Genomic DNA, 14382 nt, shown 5'->3' on the forward strand with positions numbered 1-14382 from the left:
TCTTAGTTCTTTCACAATGGAAACCTTTTTTCCAGCACTCACACACACAATTATTTCCTCCTAACTACTCTAATACAGATTTCACAAATACTATTTGAATGAAGTAATTGCCAACCATAGTTTAAAGTAAAACAGAAGGGATAAGAAATAAATAAGCAAATCAATACCTTGCAAGGTAATCTGATGTATTCTAGTTTATTCAAATGAAACACTGTACAAATCACAATACACTGTGTTTTACACCCTTCAAATACCTTGAATAAACAATCTTCTAACAGGCAAGGAATATTCTACTCATCAGGACATTTGACAAAGGTAAGCTGACTAATTTACAAGGTAAAGAGCCATACCCTCATAGAGCACAGAAAACATGATATCCAAGACATTTTAACCTCTTCCAGAGATAGGTCAGTTATCCACATGACCCAGAAATGTAGAAATATACTTCTTTTGAAAAAAAAAAATTACTTTTTCCCACCACTGTCCAAGGCTCTGAGAAGGATGAACTCACGTAACTGTTTTTGACTCCCACCTTACACATCACTGACATTAGAAGTAGTATCATGTTCCCATTCATCAGAGGCTTAAATTCTGATTGCTTTACTAAAGGGAAAAGCCAAATTTCAAAGCAGTCTAAAAATACTAAACAATAAAAAATGCCTTTGCTTCAGAAGTAAAGAAAACCTCTTCTGTCAAGATTGGTATAAAACTGTACAGCAATTCACTGACATGATGGTAAACAAAATGCAATTAAGTTGTATATTCATTTATAAAAATGCTAAAGAAATCAGGGGCAAGGCTTTCTTACCGCCATTATTTTTTTCATGGAAAAACCTTAATTTTGTGCTGCTCAGCATAATAAGACTGAGTGCAAACCCTTTACCTGAACGTGTATCTTTTTTTCTTCAGAGGAAGAAATAATTGCATTGAGGCAGTTACTGATTTTTGCCTGACTGCTCTGTCCTTCAATTTATCTTGGTTGCTAAATTATAATTATCACACTCTTATAATTAATATATGTTTTAGATGGACTCAAGTTTGCTTTTCAATAAAGTAGCATCTTTTAAACTAATCAGATTACACACTGAAAATCTGCATTCTTATATATATTCCTCCATGCCAATTTCTCCTTTCCTAATTTTCAAGAAAATTTGGTTCAGAGAGGCAACCACAGCAGCTCAACTACAAGCACTGCTTCTCCTCTTATTTCACCAAGCATCAGCTAAAATATTGTCAGACTTTGATACAAGACATAAATATAATTATGTTAATGATCCCTCTGTCATGACGTGGCCCAACTCTTATTTGTCAGTTAATATGGTTACTGATACATATAGGCAAGAATATTCATGGTTGCACTTGGTCTTATTTTAAAAACACTCTTTTCATATGAAAAACACATTTAAGAAACCACAATTATGAATTAAAGGTATTTTTTCGTGTTTTCTCCAACAGAGAACTGATATTTTAGAATTCAGAGCAAAGTTTTACATCACAGTTCAAGCATTTCCGAAGCACTGTTTCAGAACTTTGAAGTTATTCAGGATCCAGATAACCTTGGTTCCTTTTCCTCTGCATGTCCAAAACAAACACAGGAACTTCCATATGCACAACACATACTCTCCACAGAAGTTCCCTGCCATTGGTTCTTGTACTCTACCACATATCTGCACTTAAGTCAGACTCTGCTTGTACACAGTAGCAGAATTTGCCCCTTCTCTCTGGTTTAGAAATGCTATTAAAAAAACAAAACAAAACAAAAAAATCAACAAGAGAAAGGCACCAGTTATAACATCTCCTGCCAAACCTACCTAGCTAATATACCTAGCTTTATCACAATGCTCTAAAGATCTCTGTATTTTCAAGGATTTTATTTGCATACTAGTGCCCTAGATGCGAGATTAGCACTGTTGCACATACTTTTTACGGTAGTTAACCAGCAGAGCTCTCAACAGTTTTTCAAAACTTGTGATTCCAGAATGGTTTTCTGTAACAGCTTTTTGCATAAGTCAAGTTTGGTTATAGCTCTTTCACAGGATAAAAGACAGACTGTGCTACAATGGGTAAGTAACTTATGTTCACTGCTCCCTTTGGCTTCTTTCCCCAGTTCCTCTGTTTAAGAGAGCTGGATTACATACTCATTCCTGATGAGTCACATTCTAGGAATACCAGAAGATACTCAGTTTAATGAATTCATTTCACTTGTCTACAGAGTTTACCATTCAGTAAAAAAAATATTGTCAACATACGTAAATCTTCCTAAATGCTAACTATGTGTCCATACTAATACACAACTTGGAAATCAAGAAGTACTAATTGGAAAATCAGAAGAAAAACAGTGTTTGGCCATGCAATGCATAATTTGAAGATTACTCATTTACATAAAGATCTGCTAAAACAAATATCTTAAAAGATGGCACACCATTAAAAATAATTCAGTTCACTGTTCAAATTCAGTAATTCCAGACTACACCAGAAAGAGGCATTCACAAATGTTACCACTGAATGCGTAAAAAATGGTAGAGATTCCCCTAAAGCCTCATGCAATAAACTGTTTTGAAGATGCTTGGGAACTGCTTGTCCTAGCTGTGTAGGCCATATACAGTAATCTGAAACTGACTCCTTGGATTTGAGAATGGTCCCGAGCCTCAGTATCCAAATAAACAGTCATACTTTCATGTTTAACACTTGGAATCCACCTTCATGCTTTAAGGCAGTGAGCTTTAAGCTCAGTGCACTAAAAATATGCAACTTCTTACAGAAATATTTTGTGGTTTACTGTATTAAAGACTAAAGTTGTTTTTGCAAATTTAAGAAAAGAGTTGAACACATTTTTCTTTCTGAAAACTTTCTACTAAGCAAGCAGTGAGGAATGATGCAGTATCTGCTTGGCAAATCTGACTATTTAAAGGCAGAACAACATTTTTTGAATGCAAGCTCTGGAAAGTAATTTATATCCCTATTTTCCATTCCCTTTTATTGCAACACGTTTTCCTGCCAAAATAATCCATGCAAGAATGCATGAGTGAAGGAATCTGCTCAGAGTTCAATAGTTTACTGTCAACTCCCTTAGTCTGATATATGACTCTTAATTGAGGGAATTGCATCTCTTGCTCTCTTTTTTTTTTTTTTTTTTTTTTTTTTTTAGTTTTTAAAAAGATTTTTAGGAGTGGTTCCGAAGCAAGAGATAATGAAGAATAGCTGAAAAAAACAGCTTCTCCAGCGCTCAGTGACTAGTTCAATAAAAGCTAGCAGTCATCATTCAGGAAGACAAAGCCTTTGCATTTTGCAAACAGCAAAAATTCTATACTTTCTGTGACTTAGAAGTTACATCTGAAAGTGGACAGATAAAATTGACAAACTCCATTCACACAACAATAATTGAATTCTAAATATATGATACCTGATGTGTTCTAAGTAAACACTAAGGCTACAAGCGTAGCTAGATTCTCCCTTTGCTAGAAGGAGAAAGATTAAAAAAAGAAGGCATAACCTTGCAAAGAATTGCATTTTCAAAAATAACTGTACGTTAAAAAAATATTTGGAGGCCCTACAAGAATGCATATTGCAATTGAAAACAACCACAATAAACAAACCCTTATAAGTTAATGGCTTCACATCTATTTCATTTTTCATTATTCTCCAAACAGGAAAAATAAAAAGCATTTCTGAAAACAACTGACTATATATAACATTTCCCACTGAGGAATCCTACAGTAATGCATGCTGTGTAAAGTAATAAATATTTGCAGGATTAAGTTCTAAATATATTTGCTCAATATTTGAGCAAAGTTACCAACAGTTGCCATTGCTTGACAATAAAAAGATAACATTTTAAAATATCATAGTTATAAATACAAATTTTTATTATTATTTTCACAATTACTCATATTTTGGTTACCTAAGTCCAAGGTTTTCATCCTGTATTTGAATCTCATAATCAAAAGGTCATTCTATGGCAGACCACAGAACAGAACAAAAGCGTATTTTTCAGAACAATGTTAGCAACACTAAACTTGTATCACTAGCTTTCTCCCTCCTGCCCCCCAGAAGTGCACATGCAGACACAGTGCAATGACTACAAAATGAGCTAAACTAAACCTTTGGAGACTCTAGGGGGAAATGTCAGTTCACCCAGGATTGAGAGCATTCGAATACTGCATTTAAAACCACCTGTGCTCAACAATTTTATAAAATAATGACATTGCTTCATATGTTGGTAATCTGTAGATTTCCATCAGCATTTCAAAGCTTAGCGTTTCAGAAGGAATTCACTCAAAACAGGAGATGTAGGAATAATCACTAAATGTGTGGAAGAACAAATTTCAGTTCCAAAAGAATCCTTCAAAATATCAAGTAAGGAATTTTTGGGAAAAAAGTCAGCTTGAACCGATATTTACATATTCAACTAGCACAAACCAGGTCTCATCATAAGGCCAGCACTCAATCTATATGACTATACATGTGCTCCAAGACAGTGTCTGCAAATATATTTGTGGTATTTAAACAAGCAGGACAAACAGTTGGTCACTGGTACACTTATCACATTTTGTGCTTTAGATTCTTTTCACAGCACTAATCCATCAGAAAAAAAAAAATACATGCACGCAAATAACACGCTGTCTTATGACTCAAGTCTTGCAGTAGTTTTAACCATGTTGCTTAGGTAGAAATTATTTTCTTGCTTTATGGGTTTTTTAAAGCAGAATTCTCAGCACTGTCACATTTAAAAACCTGTTGCTTTGTTTACCATTGTAAGCTTTTATTCACCGACACTTCTCACATTTCCTCCCCGTGGACACTATCTAAAGCTCTGTAATGTAAGTTTGCAACTGTTTTGGAGCAATCCAAGTCCCCATAAAGACCAGAAGGTGAAGAAACAATGGGAACACAGGATAGCTGCACCAGTAAATAAGCTGACTGCCCTACATGGCAAGGATTTACCACATAGGTCATCTAGTACTAGAAACTAAAGTTATGCCTTCAATTGACAACTCGCTTACCTCCCGCAATTCAAGCCTCTGAGCCACTGCTTCCAGACTTTCCTGGCCCGTGCTTTCCACCGACAGAGTGAACTCCACAAATTCATTGTTGAGCAGCTGGATACGAGCCACCAAGCAACTCTTGCTGGATACTGTGTAACGTCGAGTTCGTTTCAATTTTAACCCAAAAGGTAGAGGCATCTTCTTTTTCCCCAGAGATGGTTAGTGATAAAGAGCTGCTACCACTGAGACCTTGACAGGGGACGAGAAGTTATCTCCTCTCAAAAGGTAAGGAGCTGTAAAGTCTCCAGAGATCAACCAGCAGCAGCAGTATCCATTAAAGCCAAGCAAGTTTTCCACCAAGGGACAAGGAGAAGAGACATCCACTGGAGTCCTAGTAAGGAACAAAAGCGAAGAAATAAAAGAAATACTTTGACTGAAAGGGGAATGGTAACATGGGAAAAATAACATGTATATTTTTTCTAAATCTAAATAATCAGTCTACCTTTCCAAAATGCAGGGCTGTATTCAAATAATGAAATAAGTACCAGAGTTTCTGGTTTTTCCACAGACAACATTGGGTTTTGGCAAGTTGATCTCTTTTTTTTAAACTCACAAGTGAATAATGAGTCTTAATCACGTGGGACTGCAATGTCTTAAAATAAGTATTTATAAACGGAACCGGTATTTAAATGAAGTATGTCTATGAAATCTGAGTTGCCTAAGGTATTTGTAATACTGAACAAAGACATTTTCTTTAAGAGTAAATTCAGCATTCTGGCTTGTTTTTCAGAGTGTTGTGCAGGCTCAGCCACTATCTACTGTTGGATTAAACACAAAACCAAGCCCCATAAATGATAAAGCAGAAAAAAAAAAAAGGCAAGAGAAGCATTAAAACTCACACCTTAGCCATTTTCTACCAGACAATTAAAGTGCAATTCCTCTAATCTTCCATGGATTACAGCAAGCTGTACCATTATTCTTATGCTAAAGCACTGTATGATGCTTCAGGTTATGCTTTGCCTTACCAAGAGAGTATGTGAATTCTGAGAATCGTTTATTTTCTAATCTTTCCTTGAAAATCATTCTCTTACCCAGACTACAGGTATACCTGTACAGGTACACCCATTTCCCCACCTTTTGCAAACACCTTCACGCCTCCCCTCCTGTCAGTTCCATTCCAAGCTTCGCCTTTCTCCGCTTCCAAGTGTTTTCCTAGCGCACGCACCCTAACCTGTGAAATTTGCCACAGCGTCACGGAAAGGTTTGGGCTGGAAGGCGCCTGGAAGATCGCCCCGTTGCACGCCGCTCCCCTGGGCAGGGATGCCATTCCCTCGGCGAGGCTGCCCTGCCGTGCGGGGCGGCGGGAGCGACCCGGAGCGCGGACACCGCCACGCCGCTTCCTCTCGCCGCCGGCTGCCGCTGCCCCGGGCACGGAGCTCTGCCCCTGCACCTCTAGCGGCAGGGCTGCCCCGACGGAACGGGGAAAGAAAACAAACGCCTGCTTTTCTTTTTTCATCTTTTTACAGGCTGGCATGTAATAGCAGCACATATTAAAAGGCACGGTTTGATTCCTGAGGATTCTCAGGATGACCAGACAGGAGCAACGTGAGGATATGCATTTCTTTGGAATGGAGGAACCGGAAGAAGCAGTCTTCTCAGCACACCTGTTCTTAAACTCAAAGGTATAGCTGTAAACAAACAGATACCACATTCTCCTTGGACGTTTATACACCCACCTAGAAACTTATCCAACATAACCACAAACTCTTCAGGCTGAAAACCCCGTATCAGACTCCCTACTGCCCAGCCAGCAGCACGGCAAAGAAGAAAGGAAGGTGGAAAGACATTAAAGGCCTAAAATGGGGAGAAAGAGGAGGCAGCATGGCATTTTTCCTCAATGACATCTTTGCAGTCCTACTCCAAAGAATGACCAGAAGCATATTTCATGACATTGTTTCTGATAATCTTGAAGCAGTTCTACCATTCCACACAATCTCCATCCTCAACAGACACCACCTAAAATCTCAGCTGAATGAGAAAACAATCCTCAATTTATCAATAAATCCAATTTATTTTTGGGTGCAGCTGTAGAATAAGTAACAAGAAATAACAACAGGTTTCCCTGAAAAATTTAGGGATACAGAGGGAATCCTCACTTTATTACTCGCTCTGCACTTTGATCCTCCAAATCCAGCCCTGCTTGAACAGCATGCAGGGAATGCTCTACAGACAGAAGCTTTTAGTCCCCTGTCCACTGCCAGCACTGGGTTTATTCCTGGCAGAGTAACTTTTGGCTGGCTGACCTCAGCTCACGTCCCTAAGGTCTGATTTTCCAATACATTCTTTGCACAGTTAGGTGTTTTCTTTGGTGCTACAGCAGTGAGAGAAACCACTTTACTAGTCAGAAACCACTTTACAGTCAGAAATGCAGAAGTATTTCAATCTCAGGTTTTATGGAGTACCACTGAGCATGAAAGACTCTCAATCTTGTATGCCCATACCAAGGGTTAGAAAAGTATTCTAAGAGAATGGAAAAAAAACCCCAAAAATCACTAACCAGAGGCTAACCTGACAGGTGAAATTTCCAAACCATCTAATGCTGACATGAGGCAGCCTCAGACTTTCAGTTATTTCACTATGAAAACTGGTAGCAATGCAAACATAGGAAGGAAGTTTAGAGCAGAATTTTCAGAATGTGCCAGCCAGAAGCATTATGATCTGTTGTTTACATTTAATGCTCCACTGAGCATTTACCCTAAATTATTTCATTTTAGTATGTCTGACGTAGTCTTCATGACTTCTGACACCCATTTATAATAAGAAAAACTTAAGTAATTAACTTCCAGACCACGTCACAAAAGAGGAACTAAAAAAAAATTTAATAAATTTTGTAGAATTAAGGCAAGTTTGCTGAATAACACCAGGGTATCATTCAGTATCTTCTACTGCTAGCCATGTGTAGTTCTTGCAAACACAGCTGTGCTGGTTTTATTCAGCAGCTGTGCATTCTGCAGTCCTAGGTGCTCTCAAATTTGCCTGCTGCATTACTTTAAATTCAAACCTACCTGCATTGTTTTAAGGTACTTTAGCAAAAACTCATGGCTACGTACTGTCAGGAGTTACAAGTCCAACTGATGACCTTTACAATAACAAGCCTTTATTTACCAAGCCTGGAATTTTCATGCAACAGCTAAAAATGTCTTTAGTGGCCAAACTTTGTACCTTTATATTTCAACAAAAACCTGTAGTTTCAAAAATACTATATTAGAATTTCAGCAACATGGCCGGGACTAATGTGTGATTACTAAGCATTGTGTGTATCTTTCTCCTTTACCTTCACCTCCCAGTCCCCTCTCAATTATTAGCATTTTACTTTACAAATATTTTTGAATATCCTGCATGAATGACGGTAATCAAAATACAACTGCAATTTATGATGGTGAAAAAGGGTTCCTATTACTTCACATTCTTGAAAGACATATATTTATATCAGAAATATTTGGGCAGCCAAAAAAATAATCAAAATACTCCACCCTCTCCTTGTTTTACCAGTTAATCTTTGACATGACTCTTGGACTGAGAGAGCAGCAGTAAGTGCGTATCTCAAACTTCCCCCACCTCCAGAAGCACAGTCCCACAGCCTTTACTTTTTGAAAAGTAAATGGCTGAAACTCTTCAGCCTTGCGGTACACAGCAGAGATCAGCCGCTATGTTTTTATTGTGCCCGCTGTCTTCCCCTTACCTCGCACAGCGATCCAAACACACCGGGTCTCCTTTCACATACGTGTACCCGAAAAAAAACCCCACCGCTCCAAGACTTCTTCTCCCGGAGCCATCTCATCTGTATTCCTCGGGAAGTGACTTACTGTGTTCCTCTTGTCCGAAACAGCTGCTATCTCGGCTAACCCACCTTCTTCTCAGATCACTCATAGTGAAAACATTCCTCACTTCCTGTCTCAAAAAACTTGCTCTGGATATCATTCCACCGGGTAAAGAGCTGGGGGGTGGAAGAAAATACTACAACAAAATAAACCTGTGCCAGCCAGCTCTTCAGGCGGCCTCTTTCATGTGACGCTGATCCGCATGAGCGCAAATTGCGTTCTCAGGAATATTTTCAAGTCGGCCGTCCCTGTGTGCCTCTGTGTGTGTGCATTTAATTTCTTTTCCTGGAGGCGTTCCCCTCGCTCTATCCATGCGGAAGGATACGCTGAAAGAATTAAAGCGAAGGCCCGTATGCTTGTAGCCCATTACCTCAGAGAGTTGGAATGCCTGGCAGGGAGAATGTCAGCAATGAACAGCTGCTTCTCTGGCTACAGGGGCGCTACAGAAATAGGGGTTACAACAAATAGCAGGCAATCCTTGCTTTTTTAAATCATATGATCATTTATTTTAAGCCTTTCCAGTTAAGGCAAATATCTTACCAAAATTCTGTTGGTCTTGTTTTCATACAGCTTGAAAATATTTTCAAGGTTTAATTCCTATGTGCCTTACCAAATGACCTATGCACATACACTTATGTCCTTGCAAAGTTTCAGCTGTTGGCGAGATACACAGCAAAAAAAAATGCAGACTAAAGGCTGATCTTTCAGCCCCTGCCTGGACTTAAAAACTCCCAAAGGTGTCACTACAAATTATACCCTTAATAACAACTGCCTTAGCAAGCTTTAAATGCATATAAATTCAGGAATATTTACAGTGTTCAACTGTTTAATGCAAACACCATAAGAGGAGCTGTGCTCCAGTCTCACAAGCATATGAAGACCTCTGTGGGTTTGTGTGCATGTGAAATCAACGATTGTTTCATGCAGTTTGGAATATTACGGCTCTCCACATTGAGTGAACCAGGCAAAACTATACAGAAACTTGGAACCAGTCAGGGATGAGGAAAAAGGTAGAGTATGTGAATGCTGACTAATAACTGTAAAACCTAGAAAGTGTTTTGGTAATGTAAAATGCATAAACATGCTACTGTCTGAGCAGGTTTAACCTGCAGGTCAACTATGCAAATAGCAACTTGTTCACAAGGACACTAATCTCAGCTGAAATATGTAGGTAATTTTGTACTATAATGAATTCTTCTGAGTTATTTCTCCTAGACACATCGTCTTTCCCGAGATCAGAAGAGTTTCTCTTTTTTCCTCTCCATACATCAGCCATAATTATGATTAGCAGTTCATAAGCAATATATAAAACATTAGTTGGGGGAATCTTACATTGAGTAAAATTAACTAACCTTGAACTAACCTAAATGGATACCCTTTCCTAAAGGTGTCTGCTAGAGGACAGAACTGCAGTTACTTGCCGAAGAAAACTCACTGATACAATGTATGAAAAATCCAAACCATGAAAATTCGGGATTACACAGGCAACCCCTCCTATTTCTAAACAATTAATACTGGAAACAAAGTCTGAATTCTCTTATCTGTCACATTTCCTATTCTAATTCTTCATCACACCCTTTTCCTGCCTGATTCCCTGCCTAGAACTTGCATTTATTAGACTTTCCTTGCTTTCCATAGTTAGTACTTGCTGCATTTTTCTTCTTTTCATTTACACTAAAAACACCTCATCTTAGAAGAGACAGCTAGAACATTGTCAGTATGCTCCTCTGCAGCCTCCTTCTTCTTTTGAAGCTCATCACATTTTCATTCACAAATACTTTTTTTCCTCTGCTTTTTTTCTTCTTATAACCCCAGTTTGTGTCCTAACTTTGTGTTTTTCAGCACCTTTTCCATTTTGCCCCACCTAATTTTTTTAATCTCACCACCTTTATATTATTACCTCTTTGCTCCAACTCTCAACTCCAATAAAAGGGACAAAGAGACAAAGCCATCCATGAACATGTGATGGACTCTGATAAAGACACATCAGTAAGACCTAGAGTGATTACCTGAGGGCACAACACTGAGCTTCTGCTTCCCCCTTTAAGCCCTGGTCAACACTCATGACATTCATGGTTCTTGACTTCATCTTTGCCATACTCTTTATTCTGTTGTTGAAGTTTTTCTGAGGAAACAAATAAATTCCCACAGCTGAATTTTGCACCCTTGTTCTATAGGTACAATGGAAATTTTCTGCCCACTGGGTTGAATATGGCCTGCCCATAGTGGAACAGGGATAAACCTATTTGTTTCTCAGAAAAAGAAAGACATCCTCCCTTCTGATAGGTTTTTGGAGGGTTGGTTTGGTGTTTTGTTTTTTTTTTCTTGGTCCAAATATGTGATTGCAGTTTGAGTTATCAGCCAATAGGCAGAAGTTCATGCAAATATTCACCTTATTTCAGTTCTGGAGGAACTCTCCCACATCTGGTCTTTGTATTGACTAAAGGTAAAACAGAAAGTTGGAAGCAGAATCAGGCACTCTCCAGGAAGAAAAAGTGGTATGCAAGTACATACTTCTCAGCCTAGTAGAAAGCTAGCCAGTTGTAACAAAAACACAGGCAAGATAATCCAGAAACTAATAAAAGGTGCAGCAGTACAGGCGCTAGCAGCTACTCTGTCCTGAAGAAAACTCAGACAACCAGCTCTGGTGGTCAGCAACCCAAGTTTAGCAAGTAACTTTGGTGAGAACCCATGATTCCCTGGTTTTACCTTTTGCATGTTTTCCTCTGATTGGTTAATATTTTGTCTTCTTGCTTTATGTATGAGTTATGTATATTCATTTTCCTTCTTTAATATGTATTAGTTCTAGAAAGTTCCGTGTTCCTCGACGCCCCATTGGATCCTTCCCTGAGTCCCTCCAATGTGTTGTTCCCGTTGGTTCCCTTCCTGTCAATCCCACCTGCTTGTCTCTATCCCATTGGCTGAGATCCCCTTCCCCACCTATTCTGTACCCAGTATAAGATCCCTGGACCCTCCCGCCAATTGGTCTCTTCGTCCCTGTCTTTTCATGGGAGTAAACCTCTGTGGAATACCTACGGAGAGTCTCCTCTCTTTAATTTTTTGCCTTCGCCTGTGTGCCTGCTTAACAGCGACAGAAGGATACAGCCCCTTTTGGGTGAGGAGCTCACCCCGTTTTCATTGTGTGTTGGGCACTGGGTGCCGCCTTCCAGACGGGTTTCAGTGTTGACCTCCGGGCTTCTTTGTGTCGGCACATGAGGGGTAAAACCCCCTTCTGCAAGCTCCCAGTGGCTGAAAACCCCCCCAAAAAGGGGCTTTCCCAAAGTGCTGAAACAATGAAGAAGTCGTGTGGGAAAATACCTTAATTTACACCATACAAAATAGTAACTTCATGAACTGAAAAGTCAGAATACCGCTAATTCTAAATGTGAAAGCTGTTCTCTAAACAAATTCACTTTATTCATAATGTTTTGTCTCTGAAGCCTTCCTGTCTTTTCATCATTCTATTTCTTATTTGTGAAAAGCCAAGAGACGGCTGGGTCTTTATGCATCATTATATACTTTTGATGGTAGTAGGGAGGAATGCTAGAAAAATGACCATACCATATGTCTATTATATGCTTGAAGCCTGCAATTTCATGTGTGCAAGATTAATTTTTATTTACAAGGTGCAATAAAGTGTCAAACAAGTTCTACTAAGTAACTAATTAAGGTTATAGAATTTTCCTATTAGAAGAAAATAGGTAGTGTTCCTACACAGAATGTAGTGTGAACTTGAAGCAATGATCTCCTGTTGTTATTTGCAAAGGAAACTTTATTCAAACACAGTAGCTCTTTCTAAAGTAAATCCCTTACTTTTGAAATAAACTTAATTCTTGTTTCTGTACTGCGATAATTATTTTTCTTATTCTAATAATAAAGTAGCACAACATATTTGAAATCTTAAGAAAGTAAAATGTGTCTCTTAAAGGTTAAAATGTAATGGTGTAATTAAACTAATTTGTTATTGATTCCATCTCACTGTAACACCAATATATTATAAGTGGAGTCAGGCAAACAGCTCAGATAATTAGTAACAATTATCTCTGTATGATGTTTGATTTATATTAGGAACAGTGATGCAGAAAGTGATTAATACAGCTGTTAACTACAATGCCTGGAGTTTATTTTAACCAGTCGCATTACTTGTAAAAGACCCTTTATCTGTAGGCTGGGCTTTCTATAATATTAGTACTCACTAAATCAGCTGAAGTTAATCTGGGGCCGTGGTGCAAAAGATAAATTGTTTGGCTCAAACGTTATTTTTTGCTTACTATTATGTGTACCTTGTGGACTTTTCTCCACATAGTTCTTCCTCTCCCTGCAACTGATTCCTTGTAGCAGTAAGACCAGTGGATTCTTGTACTGGGTGTGGAGGGGCTACAGGGGTAATGTCTGTGAGAAGCTGCTGGAAGCCTCCTCCATGTCTGATAGAGAAAATGCCAGCCAGCTGCAGGATAGCCCCTCCACTGGCCAAGGCCAAGCTCAAGCCCATCACCGACACTGGTAGCGCCTCTGGGATGACATTTTTAAGAAGGGTAGAAAAGTTGTTGCGCAGAAGCAGATTTCAGCCAGAGTAAGGAATGAAAATATGTGAGAGCAACAGCTCTGCGGGAGCCAAGGTCAGTGCAGAAGGAGGGGGAGGAGATGCTCCAGGCGCCAAAGCTGAGATTCTCCTGCAGCCTGTGGTGAAAACCATGGTGAGGCAGCTGTGCCCCTGCAGCCCACGGAGGTCAGTGCGGGAGTAGAGATCCACCTGCAGCCCATGGAAGACCCCCACACTGGAGCACATGGATGCCTGGAGGCTGGGAACCTGTGGGAAGCCCGAACAGGCTCCTGGGAGGATCTGTGGCCCTGTGAAGAGCTGAGCCCATGCTGGAGCAGGTCTGCTGTTGGGACTTGTGACCCTGTGGGGACCCACACTGGAGCAGCCTGTTCCTGAAGGACTGACTGTACCCCGTGGAAAGAACCCATGGCAGGACATGTTGTGAGGAATTGCAGCCCGTGAAAAGGACCCACATTGGAACAGTGAGTATACAGTCTTTGTGGTAGGCTGTTTCTACTGGGAGCAGGAGAGAAGGAAGCAGTGTCAGAAACAATAGATGATGAACTGAGCGTAACCCCCATTCCTGTTCCCCTGCGTTGGGGGAAGACGGGTAGAGAATCAGGAGTAAAATTAAGCTCAGGAAGAAGGAAGGGGTGTGGAGAAGGTGTTTTAAGATTTGGGTGTATTTCTCATTATCTTAGTCTGATTTGATTGTTAGTTAATTAAACTAATTTCCCGAAGTCTGTTTTGTCTGTGACAGTAATTGGTGAGTGATCTCTCCTGTCCTTTTTCTCAACACGTGAGCCTTTTTGTTATATTTTCTTGCTCCTGCCCTGCTGAGAAAGGGAGGTGATGCAGTGGCTGTGGTGGGCACCAGGAAACCTGTATAGCTGTAGTGTGGCATTAAAAGTGACTTGGATACTTTGTGTATGGCTATACCATAATTTATTTGTTTTTTAACAGATACCTGAAT

General features: G+C 39.5%; 1 protein-coding gene across 5 annotated transcripts in view; it reads right to left on the reverse strand.

Annotated features, from left to right (window-relative positions):
- Nucleotides 1-9158, reverse strand: part of PTPN21 (protein tyrosine phosphatase non-receptor type 21) — a 46216-nt gene extending 37058 nt beyond the window's left edge. For 3 of the 5 annotated variants that reach the window (XM_082284018.1, XM_082284019.1, XM_082284015.1), the window contains exons 1-2: nt 8728-9158; nt 5004-5376 (exon numbers count right to left, since the gene is read on the reverse strand). In XM_082284018.1, coding sequence (XP_082140144.1) covers nt 5004-5183 — 180 coding nt within the window. In that variant the 5' untranslated portion in view covers nt 5184-5376; nt 8728-9158. Of the gene's footprint in view, nt 1-5003; nt 5377-6119; nt 6175-8727 lie in introns of those variants that run through there. The other 2 variants (XM_082284016.1, XM_082284017.1) reach the window with 2 other exon arrangements.
- Nucleotides 9159-14382: the final 5224 nt, after the last annotated feature.

This window comes from Coloeus monedula (assembly GCF_965178545.1).
Source record: "Coloeus monedula genome assembly, chromosome: 6".
Taxonomy (NCBI): Eukaryota; Metazoa; Chordata; class Aves; order Passeriformes; family Corvidae; genus Coloeus; species Coloeus monedula.